The sequence below is a fragment of the Watersipora subatra genome, chromosome 6 (assembly GCF_963576615.1).
Source record: "Watersipora subatra chromosome 6, tzWatSuba1.1, whole genome shotgun sequence".
NCBI lineage: Eukaryota > Metazoa > Bryozoa > Gymnolaemata > Cheilostomatida > Watersiporidae > Watersipora > Watersipora subatra.
In genome coordinates this window covers 12,260,097-12,281,506 of record NC_088713.1, presented here as the reverse complement: position 1 = coordinate 12,281,506, position 21,410 = coordinate 12,260,097, and the positions used below count along the sequence as shown (strand labels likewise).

General features: G+C 36.3%; 1 protein-coding gene across 2 annotated transcripts in view; it reads left to right on the top strand.

Annotated features, from left to right (window-relative positions):
- LOC137398916 (ras GTPase-activating protein nGAP-like) overlaps positions 1–21,410 on the top strand; it is a 140,689-nt gene that overhangs the window by 9,371 nt on the left and 109,908 nt on the right. For both annotated transcript variants that reach the window (XM_068085078.1, XM_068085083.1), the window contains exons 2-4: positions 644–774; positions 2,092–2,233; positions 4,981–5,028. In XM_068085078.1, coding sequence (XP_067941179.1) covers positions 644–774; positions 2,092–2,233; positions 4,981–5,028 — 321 coding nt within the window. The remainder of the gene's footprint in view (positions 1–643; positions 775–2,091; positions 2,234–4,980; positions 5,029–21,410) is intronic.

Genomic DNA, 21,410 nt, shown 5'->3' with positions numbered 1-21,410 from the left:
AAACTACCACATGCCCTTATGTCTTTGAAACCTAAGTTTCACATATAAGTTATACATATACCTCATTAGCTGATCTCAGACTGAACAATGCTTCATTTTTTCGTGATGTCATTCTATCTTTGTCGGCCATCTTTGTAGACAACTTTTATTGTTAAAAACACGAGGCTTCTGCAATGAATATTTGGAAACGATGCTTTTGTTTGCAATTTTTTATAGTATCAAAACATCACCAAAAATAATATTAAATAAGAGAATGACGATCGTTTTCTACAAATATGGCGGCTTTTTCATGAACGAGCGCATGTGCAAACAAATTGATGGCGTAAAAAAAGCGATGGATTGTAAACTTCCTTTATTTTTAACCCATTGACAAAGTTATAGCGGATAGATTGCATGATAAATATATATTTATTTGGATGTAATTTTATATGTTTTTATATACCTATGTAATTTTATATATTTATATTTGTATACATGTATATTAATGCATAGGTATATACCCGAGTTGTCCGTGATAAGTATGCTTTGGTATAGACACTATGTGGAGTATTTATTACTTTGGGGAATGAGTTGCACTACATCCTCGCAATAATATCTTGGAATGCTTACAAAAAAATGTATAAATTATTTGTGTATGTTCCAGATGTGAGCAGCTTAGACAGTGAATCTCTAGCTGAGAATGACAAAAATTGGGGGTCTCCTACTTGGAGTCCCCAGTACTGTGTCTTGCGAACAGATGAGCAGGTTATGCATCATCATTCTTCACAAAATCAGGTGAATTAGGCATAAACGTTGGAGTTATCATTCCTCCATGTCATAATACCGTAATAAGAATCCACCGAAACACAAATGTTGAAAAAAATGACAGTTTGGAGTTTGCTATTTTATAATTAGTCAGAAATTTCGTAACTTTTTACTATTGAAGTTGCCATTTTATAACATAATTAGAGTAGCACTAAGGTCGATCTGATCAATCAGAGCATTTGATTAATTGTGATTGATCAATACTACTTTACAGTCGGTACATCCCGACTCTTACATGTCTTGAATTCTTTCGCTACTGAATTTATTTCTAGCTTTGCTCGAGTTTTTTTTCTTCTATTCATAAATGTTGACGTAACGTCACTAATTTTGTGATAACTCGAGAAAGAATGAAGCTATCCACTTAATTTAAAAACGGGTTATTGAGAAGAAGATACTTTATTAGGAAATAAAAAATCTTAAATTAATTTCGTTTAAAAACGGCAAAATATTTTCTGCAAACTTTACCAACAATATTTTGCCAGCGATTTCAGTAGTCGTATTTTAACTTTCGCCATAATATTCCGGTTACTATTACAATTTTTCACATGAAATACATGCACTAGAAGAGTCAGAATCACATGATTTAGAGTTACTGGAGTCCAAATGTCTAAGAATGTTAGAAGCTTCTACAGCCCGAACGATCGCGGTATTATTTTTTGCCCTTGTTTTTTCCACGGTGAACTTTCTGTTTGATAATCAATGACCCACTAGTGAGAGGCCTGCTGATTAGTCAATTTCGTTAGCAACAAGCTTGGTTTCATTGAGACCAAATCTTATTGGTCTATCTGAAGCGAAAGCTGAGTAATTATAAATAAACAAACGCTATGTCTAGAAGCCGATGTATCGGCTTCCAGCCACTAAGAGAAGGTAACCTCAGCCGATACATCGGCTTGTGGATGTGAAAGAGTTGGTACTTCCCTGGAATTGTTTAATCTCACCATGATTCTCATATACTGCCATGAATCAAATGCCCTGTATCGATGTTTATTTTATTTCTTTTACTGCTGTGTTACCTACTAGTTGTTGATGGGAGCTGTTTTTCGGCTTATGAAAGTAGAATTAACTTCTTAGTATGATATGGATGTGGTATGATAAGGGCATATATGGTTCAATTCAAGTCGAGATAACTCCATTAATAGCTTTTGACTTTTCATTTTTGTTGTTGATTTTCTTTGTGATTAACCACAAGTAAAACAGTTTGAAGATTCAGTCTGAACTTCCTGTTTATTCTGAATTTTACTGATACATGCCTGTTTTAATAAGATATTAATTGTGATATTTGAGCAGACAACTCCAGTTAGCCCGAGGTGCATGAACAAAGTTATCTGCAACAAAGCAGATTTTGAGCGTCATTATGATGTGGAACTTGCTGCGGAAGAAGACAACTCACCATCACCACCTTCGTACCATGTGGGAAACAGATCTCGTGGTAAGTGGTAGGATTGATATTGTATGGATTCACGTATTGCACAGTTTTTTTTATCCACCAATGAACGAAAAGGAATGGTAACTGAAAACTGATATTTTACGGTTGCTTCATGCTCGGTGAGAGGTATATAACACTTGCGCTATGCGCCTTCTTTGCGCCATGGAGATGACCTCAGCGATCGACGGCACCGCACCTGTGCGTGCGCATGAATATTTTTTGACCTTGACATAAGGCTTTGCTCAACCATCACTTTACTGAAGCACTCTCTGGAAACATGATCTGCTTGTCAGCCCAGCGTATCATTTCGGCGCTGACACTCTTAGGTGCTGCTATTAGAGGTGGAACGAGACACGAGACGTCTCGAGTATCGACCTGTCTCGTTTCGTATCGGTCTCGTCTCGACTTAACTATTGCCAAACTCGAGACAGGAAATAGAACTAAAGCGCCTGCGCACGGTTGTTAAAACATGGCTTCTTGCGGTAGCAACAACTCCATATATCGTAATGGATTGCGGGCAACTGCCTTTAAAGTTATACCCGGTCCGTTACTACCTGTTGCTACTGATTATGTTGGCCACTGAGTCTAATCATGTAGTCCAGACAACGGCCCTGTTATTTTTTAGTTCGGTTCTGTGTCCTTAAAACAGATACCAGGTCGTATCTAATTACTCTTCGGATAATCCAATTTAATAAATAACACTTTTGCGGGTAAAATGTCTGTATTTTATCGTATCGTGTCTAAACACCAACTGCCCTTCATAAAATTCGGGCCTCTTTTACGTATATACTACCAATCGCGGGTAAAACCTGCAGGACACGGAGAAACGAACGAAAGGCCGTGTCGACCATAGTCCGTGTTCGGTTAACAATGACGTTTTGTTAGTTCAATATAAGAATATACATGTGCATGTATACAGTAATTAATATAATTTCATGAGTACAATTTAAATATAATTCACATACTACAGCTAATACACAAACAAAACTTAACATTAATGAAACGATAAGAATGAAAGTGTTATTGTGTGTTCTTTTAGTTGCGGTATTTCTTTGTAGAGCGACGGCTATCGGTTTCATTACATTAAAAAAGTAAGAACTATTCAATAGATGGTAAAAATATACATGTACAAAGCAGTATGTTTATAATAATTATGATCAATCAAGCTCAAAATTCTTAGAATATATAACTTCGGTATTTTAGAGCTGTTTGTGTCACTTTTGTTTACAAAAACTACATGCATATCACTATTAAAATGTTGTATTTAAATCGTTTACACCAGGTGAAAATTCAATTTAAAAAGAGTTTGATTAATTTTATATATACCAAGTAGCTAGTACTTGTGTAGTGAAATCATCACCAAATGCTCATTATTTTACTGTCTCGTGTCTCGAGTCTCGAATTTTTACAAGACAGTGTCTCGAGTCTCGTCTCGAGCTTAAAAAACCTGTCTCGTTCCACCTCTAGCTGCTATACTATTACTGTATGAAAACATAGTTATCGTATAATGCATTATTGGCTGCTCCATCTGATCGTGCTTTCTAATAAAACCCAAAAGACGTAATTGGCTTTTGTATTCTCTACACATCTAGGAGATATCTTACTATCGGTTACTGTATAGATTAGTCGCCAGAAGGATCATTATAATACCGGTTTTATCGTCGTTTTGGTTATTTTGCAAAATGGAAGAGTGTTCATCTCTATAAAAATTGTCCAATGAGATGTGAGCTTTGCAGCAGTGCCTTGAGAAAAAGACTTGGTGGTAATGTGATCAGAAGTCAGTCACAGTGCAGCTAAAATAGGCCGGTATAGCCCCATATTTAATGTAGAGCTTTTTTAAAGCATCATATAGTGTATGGCAGAACAGAAATTAACTCGCAGAGTGTCATACAAAATCTTCTGAAAATCTGAAAGTATTAGTTCAAAGATTTTCTATTGATATTGTTTTGTACTAAAAAATTAAAGTATAAACTACAAGAGGAACAGATTCATCTCTCTCATCAACACTAAATCTCAATAAAGTTAATTGAACCTTGTGCCTTTTGAAGTTATAACCCTTTGAACCCTGTCGGCCGGTGTTCCAGCGTGTGTCGAAACCCCTGTCGGCCAGTATTCCAGCATTCATATGGCTCTATTTGCAAATACTGTTTTCAGGTAACAGCGCGAATCAATCAAATTAATTCCTACATAAGGCGTTAGACCCGAAATCTTTCTTCCATTTAACACCGTCTTGGAATATTAAAAAAAATTCATTCGTTATGATAACAATTTTAGTGGGACGATATTGCTTAAAACTTAGATACGACCCATGTTTCGGTGTTTTATTGACAATAGGGATACAGATGAAGTATTATGGCATACTAACTATAATTTTCCTGATGATTTTGAGACAAAACGATGATGAACATGTGTTTGATGCGTATGGTGATACTGCAAACATTTTTAGAATTTTTGAAAATCATATGAATTGTGATGGTTTTAGCCCAAGAGAACGGGAAAACTTCTTTTATTTGCTAATATTCGCTGCGTATTGCTGGACTCGTTTTCTAGTGTGATAACAACTATCGTTCGATTAAGAACAGGTTGAGATATATATTTAATAAAAAAATTTAAAATGTCAAAGTTTTTGACAAATTGGCAGGGATACTGACACACATTGACTAGGACGGCCAGAGTTCAAAGGGTTAACTCGATGTGAAACACAGTTGATCTAGAATGCTTCAAGGGCCAATTATTATGATAAATTTTAGTAATGGCTCGACGGAACACTGACAATAGTATCCAGTCAGCTAAACGGGGTAAGATAATTGCTAACATTGTTTGTCATTTTGCTGTTCAACACAGTCCGCTCAACTCTAATCTGCTAGCAGCATGATGTCAGCGTTCTTGTTCTGATGCATGCAGCTAAATGTCATGGCTATGATATTGGCAGAACTGCAAATTGCAGGCATATAATTAATATAACTAAATTACTAGACCAATCTATATAGAGTTCAAACCTCGCTGTCATGTAACGAAGGGAGGGCAGGCTAACTTCGTCTTACTCTTTCTCTGTCTGGATGTCAATTTGAAACAATTTATCTGAAATTTTAGATATTTTTGTATCATTTGAGACTTTGTTTGTTGTTTCAGCTGATCCTGACTGCCAGGATGTTTCAAGATTACAATTTGCTATACAAATTGTAATCTTGCAACATTGTATTGCAATCAATCTTGCAACGGCTTTTGCAATCTTGTAATAGTAAATTGTAATCCTGCTCAGAACAACAAAAGCTCCAAAAACGACGTCAATAGTCGCACTTCCTGTTTTTCCCTCTTGTTATGACATCAGCTTTTGCGTTCAAGTTGAAGTGTTACTCGTCTCTTGACATATATTGTATTTTGTGTTTGCTCATGATTGTTAGAATTAAAACTTTGAATGTAGCTTACACATAGATAATTCAAATAATTTAATAATCGGTTGGTTAGAAACTGCTAAACGTTTTTTCTCTGAGTGCTGTGTAAACCAATACCGATAATTACAAGACATCGATAATACCATACATTTATAAACTTATAAACAATATGCATTTGAGAAGTCTAGTCAAATATTCTGTTTTAGCATTTTAACCGCGATTAAGTTTTGCCGATTTTAATCTTGAGGCATCCTGGCAGTTCGATCAGCTAAAAAACGAACAAAATCTCAAATAATAGAAAAATATCTTCATGTATGCTCTCTGGGGAAATATTTTAAAATTGGTTGTGAATGACCCTTTTACACCTTAAATATCTTTCATGGTTGTCTAGTGTTGGAGAAAGTTGGTGGTGATGCAGTCATGGGTTTTAGTTTCTCGTATAACAAATAACTTGCGTTGGTGTGCAACCTTTACAGTTGTTCAATTCATATTTAGAATTGAATTAATTTTGAGTAGCAATTTGATTTCGTCAGTGGAATAGCTAAGAGTGAAAATAGCCAAGGATCTGATTTTGAGTACAATTTTAGAGACTCCTGATGAAAGGGAGAATAAGTCAAGGTATCGACTACAGCGAGTTCTCTTATAAATGGTTCATTTACATATAAAGCTTATGACTATAAATAATAATATATATATTAATATTGATGTAAAAATTTGATAATAACTCATATTACAGTTTAGTGACAAATAGAGTGTATGCTGCAGGGTGGTGGCCATATCCTGTCTTTCATCTCATGGAGAGGATAACTCCCATAAATAAACATGTCATACTGAAATTGCATTGCCACAACTTTCCTCCTGACACACTTCACATTTCCTTATAAATGTTCCATTTACACATTTACATATATAAAGCCTGACCTTGATTGTCAAATGTTTCTATTCTTAGACACATTAAAATTGAATCAAAATTTGAGCGAAGATTCAAATTTGATAAACTGAGATTACCCAGTTGAAGTGTCTCTATTGCCAATTGACGCTCTCTCTTGTGTACTCAACCGTTGTATGCTGGTGTTCATTGTGGTTTATGTAATGCTAGCTGTGTTTTGTCTGCTCTAGTAATTAAATATTCTTTTATAATCTATTAGTGTGCAACGCTCGAGCTATTTCTAAATCTTTTTCATTTTACACAAAACTCTCAGGGATTAATGATGGGTTTAAGCTGTTAATACATTCTCCAGCTTAGGCCTTCTTTCTTAATAGGGTATAAGTCAATGCACTTCATATATTACCTGCTTTCCTGACACAGTTTATGGTGTAAAGTATTGTAAAAAGTTTTCTATTTTTGCAGCAAATAAATTGTTTTACCTTGGTTATCATGAGAAAAATTGTATATAAGTACAAAGAAATAACTTTTTCAACAGCCATTTGGACTGAATTGTCTTCCAAAACCGAGGTTAGACAGCTGTACGTGATTTGAGTTTCTCCAATGAAAGGTGGCACAACTCCCGCACTAGCTTCATGGAAACTCCATGTGATTTAGATAATGATTGCGGTAGTTACTAAGGCTGTTTTATAGACGGCGAATTGCTGATCTTTGTTTGACCTTTCATAGGCTGCTTCATGCAGCTTGCATAAACCAACTTTGCATTATTGCGATGACATTCCACTCAATCTTCTATCCTTACACACTGAGCACCTTTATATCGACAGCGTTTGCATGTCTTTAATGAGACCTGGTACTAAATATACGATCACCTTCTCTGTCTGCTTAAGGCTGGTTCACACTATATCGCCAAAGAAACCTCTTTGTTTTCGCATGCTTGAATCAAATACTAGGCTCGCAGCAACTATCATAAATGGAAATAAATATATCACGCTATCCGCGATTTACTATGGTTCACATTAAAAACATAGTCGTCGATGCTCGGTGAAATATTGGGAAAGTTTGGCAGCTGCAATCTTTCCCGGCGTATCCGCGTTGCTTCGTGGGTGTTTCACGGTTCACATAATCGACGATGAAAAGAAAACAAGAAGATATAGTGTGAAACGGTATTTAACATACACTCTGTCTATCGCCCGCACTGTTTCTATTCTCTCTCTCCTATGCTATGTATGTGCTATCCGTTTTCCATCTCTGTTCTGTTGTGAACTGCACGCTGCTACTTTACAGGTCTACAGCATGCTACTACTAACACAGACATTGCCAAGCTAACCAAGACAAGAGGTAAATGTTTGTAGACGTTAGCCTTCTGATTTGGTTTAACAGGCTTTTATTGGCTTATATCAATGCTTTATAATAGAGGTAGAATTGTTGGAGATGTATCAACTTGCCGTCATCGTTTGGAGTTGTCAACACATTTGATTTGCTTTCTAACTTTGAGTTTTGTTCCAGTTTTGTCATGAGTTTTAATTCAGTTTATCGAGTTATCAAATAATGTTATTAAAGTTGCGATATGCAGTATCATCCTAAGTGCGCCTTTATAAACAATATTTTCAAGGAGACGATTTTGGCGAGCAGTTTAGTGACCACCGAAACTTCTGTATCCTGCTTGAGACGCTTACTTTGCTGCCTACCAAATACTCCTAGTCAGGGTAACCAGTGTGTCAGCTTTATCTTGCTTTGGGTTTCACAAACCATCTGCTAGCTGACAACCTTGAAACTTTGTATCGCTACATTTGTGTGGTTGTCTGAACAGGGGAGGTAATCACCAACTCTGATACTGTCCATTCAAGTGGATAAACGTGAAGTTTAGATAAGTTTAACTCATTGTGTACAGCATTTGCGTATGGCCAAGAGCCGCTTGGTGCTGCTTTAGTGGGCTTCATACAAAACATTTCTGATTACTGAGTAGTTAAATAATTTAGCCTATCATATCTGTACTTAAATGATAGAAAACAATTATCTACATGATTTGAACCAATAGAAAGTATGTTTATAACCTGTCCCAAGCATAGTTTTGCTTCGCAAAAACCTATGACTAGTCGTGTCAGACGCATTACAGCTACGAAAATTTCGCTAATCGGAAATCTGTGACTTTGTGTGCCTTTTATTGGACAATAGTACTACTGAGACTATTTTATTTTTTGTCGTAATAATAATGATAATGCTAATGATAATAATAATAAGGCTGTAAGCTGTAATAAAATGTATAAATCGTTTGACATGAAATATTCACGGTCGTAGAGAAAATGGTCGAAAAAGTGTGGACACTCATTTTGTAATGCATTTGTGGCGATTATTATGGCATCAGCTGATGTAAAGTTTTATGCTGCTTAACTTGGTATCGATACATTTTTTATTGACCATGTATTTCAAAAGTTACAACCCTTTATATGCACTCATGTCAAATATTAGGTTTTACTGAATATGTAATCATTTATCTGTAAAGAAACTAATTTGGTGGTGAAAGAGTTAAGACTGCTGGGGGCAGCAGTGATATCATCAGACCTTTTCTTACTGTTCACTCCCTCTCACAGTAGCTGAGAGATATCTTACCTAAGATACACGATTGATTTTATAGCATTAAGCTTATGGTCCCTCAGACAGAAGGAGTGGCTTGTTTGGATGTACTCTGGCTTTTCATGTCAATATTTGCGTTTGCCTTTTATTTGCGTTCACCCGCTTTGGTAAATGACGTTTTCACGTCGTATCGATTTTAGTTTGTTAGCCTAAAAGAACGTGATTATGCGGTATCCTCTTTTCTTTTTCACAGCCACATATTTCTCTGTGATGTGATTGTTTCTTATCAAAAGGTTTTGTATAGTTCGAGATCTTACAAATAGCATCTGTTCCCTTCTCTGGAGATTCAGTTCTGCGTACATCCACATTTGCAGAAGTGTTTTACATTGCAGGACTTGTCTTCTCAGGCGCGCAAGTGTTTATTTAGGAGTTGTTCCCTCAGCATTGTCTTGAGCTCATTTTTTTACGTTCTGCTTGAGGCTTTATATCACTAAGATCACAGTGCAGTATTTTGAAATAATTGTTAGTTGGTTGTTTTGGAGTTGCGCCCTTCTGCGTCTGTCATGATCATGGAAGGACGATTCATAAATTATGTCCAGTGTTGTCGCTATGCGTGTATCCTATTTGAGATAATATGTCCTTACTTCTTAATTATAACTTGGATGCTAGTGTCAATTATCACAATATTTAAAATGTCCAGCTCTGTCACCCAGACTAGTACCTTGATTTTTTGGTATTGTCTAAAAATATCTAGGTACAAAGATTCCCTTTGCAGTAAACATACGTATGTACATGTGTCTAAATATGTCTCTGAATATATACGGTGAATATGATTATTTTTATGTAATATACTATATTTATATATGTGCAATGTATATTAATACGTTTACGAGTATATAAATTTATAGAAAAATATATATATTTATGTATAATATAATATGTTTGTTTATATTTATTTATGTAATACATATAAATGCGAATAAAAAATAGTTTTTTACGTAATACAATATAGTTACACATATATTAATATATAACATATTTATACGCATATTTATGTGTATAAATAATGTTTTTGTAGTGCAAGCTTGTTGTATGTCTATTTATTATTGTTTTAGTTTCATGACACAGTCACATAAATTATATTAGATCAGTGTCAGTAACGATATAATCAAGTATAAGCTTTTTGCTTCAGGTGCTTGGTTCAGCACTCAATGACTCATTTGCAAGGCTCTTTGGATTTTATGTATGACTCTTTGGATTGTATGTATGACACATAAATAAAGGTGTCTTAATCTAGAGGACTTGCACTATTTCAAATACCAAGACCTTGTGTAGCAAGTCGTTCAATTAGATAATGTACAGCCAGCTGATTGAAAGTCCCTAATTATAATATATTGCTTGTGCGGTTGGTGGTGAAGGGTTCTCCATGAGCAGAACCGGTGACAGCTTGCCTCACTATGTTTCCATTGCATGGATGATACCGGTTTGGAGTTATGCGCACGTTGAGTTGCAGTATGAGGAGTGTTTTAATATACATTCGCGTGTTGCGGATTAACGCGGGTGCTTTGTTAGAAAAGATGAGGAATTCTATGTTACAGATCATGGTAGTGCCCTTCTGTGCCGCTTTCAAACCCCAGCTTTGCATCGACACGCTTTTAAAATAGGAATGACTGAAATGTGAAAAATGTTTAAAATGGAATAGCTTGCCCTGCAAGCTATTCCATTTTAAACTTGTGAGTGAGTTAAAACTTGTTATTTGTGAGTTTTTGCTGTTTTGAGGATGACACAAACTCGCGGATTCACTGCGTCATGGGATTCACTGCGTCATGGAAACATAGTGGGTATTCCCGTAGCAATGTGTGATGGTGTGGCTAGTGGTATGGTTTGTGTTTTAGTCACTAGTAGTATGTTTGTTCTTCAAGCGGTCTGAAAGTTGTCGAGACTCGGTCTGTTAGCATATGAATTACTTAATAGCAGGATTAGTAATCGAACACTCATCAGCCATCCTCCGAGGATTACTACAATGTGGAGTTCATTTTCGCTTTCACAGTAGTAGCACCTCTTTTTCACTTAACAAACCGGAATATCTGGCGAGTGAATTGGTGGGGTGAATAGTTCACTCTTGGTCAGAAGCTTATTGCGAGGCTCTGGGAGAGCACTACCGGAGTCTCAAGCGGATGGATTAGTTCGTCTCAGAGGATACCAGCGTATAGCCTTGATCCATCGCATCTCCAGGCGACTAGCATCTCCTCTCAATGACTAGCGGCTATTATTAGTTAATAGTCATCTCAAGACACCTGCCTGGTCTGTCACTTGAAGCTTGGAGCGCGTGACAGGCCAGTGTCATATCCAACAAGTGATGCTTATGTAAAGTCTGGATATAGCCCTGAGTAGCTGATATAAAGAGTTCACAAAGACATTAAGATTAAGGTGAGTGTTTTGTTTTAATAATTTAAACTGTTTTAATCGTGTTAGGGCTTGTCTTGGATTGTTGGCATAAAAATCTATTTTGCAGCTCCAAGTCAGCGCGCTAATGATGTTTGAAATTAATAGCCTATAATCACATATTAACATATTCTTGTAAAAAGTAGACATCGTTGTCAGTTACTAACAGTAGGTCCTATTGATTGACTGACTTATCTGGAAGACCTCTGATCAGTTTTAGCTGCCGCAAGGCAAAATGTATGCTTTGTAATGGTTGGATACTTTTACCACATAATGCAATATGTTTTTATGGTACGGATGATGCCTATTTGGAGTTGTGTGCACATTGAGTTACTACGTGAAAAGTGTTTTAATGGACATTCGCATGTTACGGAATGACACGTGTTCTTTGATATAAAAGATAAGAAATTCTATGTCAACCGCCATAGTGTTTAGTGGCGCACTACCGTCTCGCCAAATTGAAACTGGGATGATTTAATGGTGGAAAATGTCTTAAATGGGATAGCTCGGGCGACATTTTTTTGCGCATTTTTGCAAGTGCCATTTCTATCTTTTCAAGCACTAAACATTCAGTAGTGTTACATGCTACGAAGATGAAAAATACGACAAAAAATCGTAGCATGTAATAGTAATGATTCAGTAAACACTTGCGAGTAACAAAGCTCGCTTGACTTGCTGATTTTGCCAGTTTCATCTTGTGGATTACGAAACCTGTGGATTAACATGAGACATAGTGATGGTTTTTTTGTTTGTTGTTTCAAGACTATTGTTTTATTTTGTACCTGTGTTTGACTCTGCAGTCGTTCTACGTTCACCCCTCCTTCTTAAGGACAGTGTTTCGTGCGCAAGACATCAAATTCATATACTAAATATTACTCATCAGTGCTTAATACCTCTTCGTGGCGGGATAATTTATCATGGCAACAGGAAGTAGATGTGACTATCGGTTTTCCTCACGTAAGACACCGTTAAGTCATTGGCAGGATTACCACCAATATCCTTGTTGTTAGTATAGGTATAACTACGCGTGTTAAATCACTCGTTCTTTCCTACGCTTTAAATCTTAGCGTTTTGTATCTGCTCACATACACTTTTGATGTTGCTGTTTTTTGCGATTAAAATGATTAGTGTGCCATTACCTCGCCTCACTAGTCTGCGAAGATTCAATATCCAGGCATTTTATTTCTAGCCAGCACTGTTGGAATAGTTATTGTCCGCAATCAAACCATATTTAGAGATTGTATGGAGGTATCGGTGATACCGCTTGTTCGTGTTAGGGTTTATGGCTACTAAATGCATTTCAATCGATTCCTACCCACCTGGCAGGTGATTTTTATCTATTGTTGGCAATATGTTGCTCTCCTTGTAAACTTTGATACGGTATGATTCATCTACCAGTGTCATAAACATTGTTTGCTTACATTTGAATGTTAAAAACATACACTTTATGACTTTGCTGAAAGGCATTCACTCACTGTATCCTAAAAGTGCATCAAATTCCCTAAACATATCCCTTTTCTGTTCACGTAACAGTCTGTCAAAATAAACTATCACTCTGTTTCTATGACACTGTTATTCTGAAAGTTTGCATCCTCTACAAAAATGAAATCGCCAAAAAACTGCATGTCAAGCGAGTTTCGTTACTCGGAAATTCTTATGTAATGTTTCATGGTTGCGAAAGATGGAAGCTGCATTTGCAAATGATTTTCTTGCGCTTGCACGACAAAAAAATGCTGTTCAAGCTATCCCAACTTACCGTACATTTCGGACTATTAGCTGCTACTTTTTTCTGATGATTTGAGCCATGCGGCTTATATAAGGGTGCGGCTATTTTGTGGATTTTTTTTCACCGCTAGGGAGCATTAACCAGATTCTTCGGTTAGTTCGCCTCTAGCGGTGAAAGAAAGTACGAAACAATGCCTAATGGTACTGTTCCGTTAGGCACTAGGTTCAAAAACATCGGTTAATACGAAACAGTGCCGTTAGGCGCTGTTCCGTTTTAACCAGCAAAGTCGCTGCCGTGTTAAAAAGCACCGTCCTGAGTTCTGCGGCCTATACAAAGGTGCGGCCTATGTATTGTTTTATTATCGTTTTTTGAAAAATAAAGCAGATGCGGCTTATATAGGGGTGCGGTTAGTAGTTCGAAAAGTACGGTATGCATTTTTCTACTCTTGAGTCAATCCTATTTCGACGAGACAGCAGCTTGCCACTATGACCTCTGGCGCAGAATCCCTCATCTTATCGACAGAGTTCTTGTGTTGATCCGCTCATGTCAATGCTCAGTGAAACACTTATCGCATGGTAACTCAACGTGTACACAATTCCAAATCTGCGTAATCTATGCAATGGAAAAAGCGACTGTCCCTGTCCAAAATTTGTTGGCTCTTTTGTAAAATCGGTCTAGGCAAAACAGGAAATCCGGATATTGGTCAGTTTTGTGATGATTATTCGAGAGATCAGTTGGTTTAATCCAATCCATAACGTCTCATTCTGTGTGTTGATAAACGTCTGAATGAAACTATAACAGCCAAACAAAAGGTGTGTTAATAAGGTCAGTCACAACGTCTGCTAATTGTTGGCCATATTTATTGCTTTGTCATGTTGTGGCTACTTTTTGCCTCAATCGAATTGAACTTTCAGCATCGGAATTTTTATATGATCACTTTTTCCTAACAAAGTCCATATTCCAAAAGGCATCAATTTAATTTCTGTCGATCTTTTTTCATTCGATGTCAGTTAATCGCATATTTTATCGATCTTCTAATGTATGGACTTTATGTCGATCAACTTTTTGTTATGGATAGTAGTTACTCACTGGAGATACGCGACGACGAACAATCGAAAATTATTGGAGTTTAACGATAAGTGATAGACACTATCGTCACTCTATCGGGATAGACATGATCCTCACTCTATCAGAATAGACATGGTCCTCACTCTATCAGAATAGACATGGTCCTCACTCTATCGATATAGACATGGTCCTCACTCTATCGATATAGACATGGTCCTCACTCTATCAGGATAGACATGGTCCTCACTCTATCAGGATAGACACAGTTCTTACTGTATCAGGATAGGCTTGATCATCACTCTAGCAGATGTAATTATCCTTGGTATTTACTTGGCATGTCTTTTATACAATGACTCTTTGTTAGCAGAACCTTCAAATATTCGCCATAAGTAATATAGTCTATCAAGATCAGTATGACTTGTTGTCATTGAGAATAAACACGATATTTGGCCTTTGAGTTTTAAAACTGTTTTACTTGCGAAATAAGTACAAAAAAAAACATAAAAAGTTTAAATTCAGGAGAGGATTATGCAACAGCCTTTATGGAGTTATCACACTTTTCAATGATAATTTGTAAAGAGATATCGAGGTTTTTACTGCTTAACGCTCTTGTAGCAGGGTGTACCACATAATTACTGAAATCATTCTGTAACTAGAGGGTCTGCAGTCGGACGTGTTTTGCTGTACCATACATTTATGCATCAGTAAAAAAATTCATGGCATGTTCAAACAGTCTAATTTTTGGTTCACATAGATGTATGTAAATTGGCAAACTGCGGTTAAATATACCAAACTGGCTGGTTAGATTGAAAGAGAAGACTATTCCGAATTCTTGACTTTGTGGTATTTGTGACTCACTAACTGAGCCCATATACCCACAGGTGAATAAATATTTGATAAGCAATTGACTGACGGCTTGCATTCATATAAATCTACACTTATTATGTAGAGAGTTTAGAGGCAGCATCTCTTGGCTTAGGTTTTTTTTGAAAACAAAGTTGCTTAGTTACTAAAATCTAATGGGTTGTTTGTATGAAGCAGATGTTACATTTTTGTTGTGGTCAATCTTCAAATTCCAATTCCCTCATGTTTATTTCATTGTTTGACTATTTTTTATACCTCAAATTATGCTAGTCATAGGCTCTGAGCATGAAGTCATTATTGGCATATTCATATATAATTCAATGTTTGTGGAGTACAGGCCATGCCTTTTTGGTTAAGTGTATTTTTACCAGTTTAGCGCTAGAAATAATGGTCAACTCTCCAACCAAATACATTGCACCCATTCTCTTCTGTAGCCATGACTCATATCACTAAACATGAAAATAGAAAAGCTCAATATAGCCTGTGGACACATTTTGCAACAGCGTCATTTATAAGTTGTTAGTTTATTCTGGAGGAACAGATGGTGCTATCCAGAGAATTCCTTATTTTGTAATGGTGTTAACTCGTTAGAAAAATTGGTAGCTTTATTAATCATGTCATCAATATGCAAGTCTAAATATAGTCAGGGAATTATTTGTTTTTGTAATCATACCATTTTAACATTGTTGATACCTGATGTTTTTGTTAATAATTTTTGTTAAAAATTGTTAATAATATGTTTTTCCAGATATCTTATGTTAAAAAGTTACTCCTTATATAACGCATGGTCTTTAGCCTCTTTGATATCAAAGTTGCCAGCCATCGCTTCAAAGCTGTTATCTACTTCTGTCATCTGTCTGATTCAGAGACAGTTTGCAGAAAGAAATCACATTAAAATTTTAACCCCGACTAAATTCCTTAAAAGGCTGTAAAAACCAGTGACACATTTTCATAGGCATCTCACAAGTCCTTATTAGTACCTTTCTAGCACTCATTTGAACAGTGTTTAGTCAAATACTAATATGTGACTCATGATTGACAGCTGTCAGCTGTCAACGGTAAACCTAGAAAGTAGCCTAAGCGTTTTCAACCCTTTCACTGCCGTAGATTTACAAGTTTACCTTTAGGCCTACTGCGAGCCATTTAACTGAAAATAGTCGATATTGCTTCATGATACGTATATACTTTTTCAATTTCAAACACTATCTAGAACATTTTAGTTATATATTTTATGTTTCCAACATATTAACAAACAGAACTATGCAAACAATTCAATGTATCTGTACTTTGTGCATTGCTAAAGCTATGTGAAGCTACGATCACTACGAAGCTATAAAGATCCTCTACAATGTTCTTAACTCTTACAAAACTAGTACTAGTGCAACCATCTGAGTCAGTGCTGTCACTCATTATCCATATTAAAGATAGACTTCACAAAATGTTAGTAGATTTTATCACATAGTATATTTATTCTTTATTATTTGCAATAGTTTTAGATGTCCAAGGTGATTTGACTGTCAGGATGTCTCAAGATTAAAATAGACAAAACCTTATCTCGTTTGAGTTGCTCAGAAAAAAGCAAGCGAAATGACGTCACTAGCTGCTATTGATTTTATTGTTGATAACATCGATTGTTGTTCCTTGTTGCAGCATTACGCATTATTGAAAATGAAAGAAGACCAAGGCATCACACAGCGAAATGCTAGCTTGACATGAAACATGAGTTTTTTTTAAATATTAACCAAAATATTCTTTTCATATTGTCTAACCTAAAGTGATGCGCTGTCAAAGCAAAATTGTATATCAGTTTGTTTACTTTTCGCTGTTCAACTCAAAGTCATACAGCATTAAAAAATTCATGTAAAAAATGGCCGTATTCATGTGAACGCATAAGAAATAGTGGACAAACAATTCCAAAGAATTAGTTGAACAGGCTTTAGGGAATATATCATGAAATTTGATATATTATTTAGCAGATTTATGATGTGACTCCTTCACAATCATCTGTTTATCTTTACAGTAAATTAACAGACAATTCTGTTTTGCTGAAGCATAGGACTGGTAAAATTCTTAAAGATTGCAAGTAGATATCAAGTACTAAAAACTTGGCAAGGTTCCAGCTCCTGACAGCCTCGGCTCTCTTTCCTCTACTTAATTTAGCTTGTGGCTTCTCCTACCACTTTTTAATTGTTTTCTTATCAGTGGTGTGAGGATAGATCTTCTAACCATAGTTCAGGGTTAAAGTCATTTCTGTGCCTGTAAGATGTTTAAATTTAACTTTCAAAAATTCTGATTAATATATGCAGAGATCCATCATTTATTAGTCGAGGCATTCCATTAGCTTCTTCACAATGCTAATATGTGGAAGGCGCTAATATAAATTGAAGCTGACAGCTGATGACTTCAAGTAAAGAAAAACAGCTATAGTATACTAGGCTGTTTTATCAGAGCTTTTACACCCTCAGATTGCGAAATCAGAAATCTGTTTGTTTAACAAGGCATCGATACCGCGTGTCTAAAATACAGCAATATCAGTATAAAATATTCGCAATATCTTTGGTGGTCTTTACTATAATAAGAGCCACGTCTGGGTGTTTGTTAGGAGCCATGCTATGAGCGTCAGAAAAAAGATTGCGCTATCCGAAAATCATACTCAGGTGATCAGGTTCTCAGGCAAGCATGCTATCATCTGGCCCACTCAACTATCGTACCATACCTAAGAATATTTGTGCACATCTTGTTACACATGACGATTTCGTACAGAGAGTTGCTCTGTAAGAAATCGTTATGAAACTTAGGCCTACAGATTGCTTACGATGGGGACTGCAGGCCCGACTCCCATCATACTGCTATCTATAAAATAAATAAACAATATTAACAATACATATAAATGTATAAAATCGTATAAAAAACATCAATTTTCGTCAGTAAGTGGCAGCGATATCATGTATGTAAGTGGCAGCAATATCATGTAAGTATACCGTAAGTTCTTATGCTCAAGCCACGCGGCTTGTCGTTGGGCGCGGCTTCTGGTACAAGGTCATAGACTGCGGCTAAAGCTAAGTTTTTAAAACTTACAAGGGGCTTAGGGCGGCTTCTCGATACATGCGGTCTTTGCACAGTCCCGCGCTATAACCATAGAATTGCAGTTATGATACACTTTTATGTATGGGGTTTTGGCGACCTACTCGTTTATTTTCAAGGTCATGTTTATGGAATACTTTATAGACTAAAGAAGAGTTTATCGCTTTAATTCGATAAGAATTTGTGACGCACAAGTGATAGACAAGCGGTTGGGAGCGTGTTAATACCTGTTGACATCGAAGCAGATAAAAATCTAGCTGAGACAAGGCAAGTAGGTTCTTGAGGCAAGGGTTCAGGGACTCTAATTCGAACTTGGAAGTAAAAGTAAATCTTGTTTTTGTTTAAATTGCTGCACTGTGTTGTGTTCAAACTAGGGGCAACATTGTGGCTCGCTCACAATATATCGCTACGTTTTGTCATTGTCCGCTCGGCGATTATTCGTCGACTATGTATGCTGTAAATCAACGATATCGTCGATACGTCGGTACACCAAAATTTTTCAACAGTTAGCTGAGAATTCATGTCATCCTGCGTAATGTGCTTTGCTAGTCAACAATAATGATCAATCGTCACAGGTTCCTCGATCTATATCTTCTTCCATGACAGGCGCTGCAGGACTAGTTCTTCATCGTTTCTGCGACCACATTGTGTAATAAAGCTCTATATTATGGACTATTCACTGAAGTAAATGCGGACGAGTTTGTGATAGTGTGAACATTGTTATCACAGACGATCACCAAAGTATTGTGGGATTAACACCGGCATACAGCGATATGTTGTAAACCAGCCTTGAAATGCATCAGTGTGTGCAAACGGAAACACTATCGCACTATTCCAGCTGTTCTTGCAGTTGTCACTAGTAATGCATCTACCCAGCATAAACAAGCTTTTTTTGTAATCATTCAACCAATGATAGTTTCACCAGGGATTATAAATTTTTAACTTGTTGGAGCTATTTTATGATCCAGTTTCCTCTTTATTAAGTAAGCTCACTTGTAAACAATTTTAAAAGGAAACATGACAGGGCATTAATTCTATAATACTGTTAAATGTTATACATTCAATTCTATTGGTCAATGTCATCAGGGAACATGTACATTAAAGTTTCCTATATAGTAAGCTAAGTTCATTTAAATTCAGCTAAATTTAAAATTAATTTTACGTAAAAGTGCAGTGTACCGAATGTGTGTCTTTCGTAACGTTGTTAGACCGCTACCGTCCGTATCGAAAGTAAAAACTTCATACAGTGATGTGCATAATAATGTCACGTTTTATTGCAGATCGTAACAACTATATAGGTATTTATTACTTTGTGAGCTAATGTAGGGAATTGTTACAATTGAAAACATGTTTTTTCGGTTTTACATATCCGGTTTTAGAAAGTGTTAGGTACGTTTTTCATAGGAAAGAACAGATTAACTTATATTTACCGTAAAAACTTTCTTTGAACGCCATGGCATTTTTTTTTTCAACTTTTCTTTCAAGTGGCGCTTTAGAGGTGGCGTTCAAATAGAAGGTGGCGTTCAAATAGAGGGTGGCATTGTATTTTTCAAACCCATCGTCAGAATATTTAGAAGATGAATGTAACCATTCCATAGACAAATCGAATGTAGCTATATTTTGCACTCTCCTTTGGGCGGTACAACATTAACCCTGTTGGATGCAAGGAATTTGCTAATGTAGCTCTAATTCATCATAGATCTCCTAATAGATATGCACGTGAAGCTGATACATGTCTCTACCAGTTGATATCTATTGCTCATGATTCACCTACACTGATCTTATAGCCTGCATCGCAAATTGTTGGAGCTTGCAAGTTTTTATTTCATTCTAAATTTGAAGGCATGTTTTCATTTTATAACTATATTTAACAAGGTTGCGTTAAAGTTTATTGAACTAATTGATGTTTGTTACAGTTAGCAGCCAAAAATAGCTTTTTATGTGCAATAGAAGATGAGCTACGAGCGTCGATCCATTGTAAGCCATTTTAAACCAAAAATATTAGCATCGTTTGCTCACCCAGTTACGTTCTACATGTAATTGTCACTTCTGTTTGGAACCATTTCATATTCTTCTGGCTGTTCAATACCGTTCCCATTGTCACCTTACCTCAACTCCTCTTCTGCACAGCTCGGCTAGTCGATATTGGCGGGCCTACAATTTTTGAGCATAGCGAAACTGTTACGTTATGCACATTACAATACATCCATACGCTTTTGGAGAATAAAGAGAAACCGCGTGTAATGAAAACAGCCTCAAAATACGTGTAAGCACAACTTGTGCACAACTCCAAACCCGTGTCATTCACTTCATGGAGACAGTGAATATTTGCTCAACATTTATGCCAGATTTGAAAAGTTTTCTTCAAATGTTATGTGAAAATAAAACTTGCCAGGTTGTTTATAGCTTGTTATCAGAAAAAAACACTTTCAATAATCAAGCAAACAAGAAATCTAGAAACAATTCTAATAATTATAACTAATAATAATACCTCCAACATTATAACTCCTTTTTAGCAGACAATCTGCTCAGCTCTTTAGGTTACGGTCACATGGTTCACAGGTCACATGGTTCACAGGTCACATGGTTTACAGGGAAATGTGCTCTAAAGCCATGGTCACACGGGCACCGAACCGAACTAAATGACGCAAAACGACGTCGTTTTCAGCTCTAAAAAGTTCGGCTGAGGACATTTCTGGCCGAAACGAACTATTTCGGTACTGCTCGAAATTTCGTGCCGAACCCTTGCTCTTATTGGCTGGTTAAAATTCTAGAATTCTAGCGAGCACGCGTCACATTTCTTCTTACGTGCGTGTGAGTAAAGTTAAAAAAGAAATGAGACGATACTTTTATTTCGTTAAATAAACAACATGAAGCAATTTACGACAAGGTTCACCCGGACTTGTGATTGGGTTGCATAAATGTAAGATGTTGCACTTAAGTTTTGCATAAATGTAGGGGAATGGTTGTGATTTTCTTTCGTGTAGAATATAAGTAATGTGTCATATTCATCCTGATGAACTATCGTTGACTGATTTATTTATGTAAAACCACAGTACTATGATAAAGACTGTTTTTGTTTGTTATGTACTCAGCATAGAAAAACATTCATATGTTAATAAAAAAAATATAATT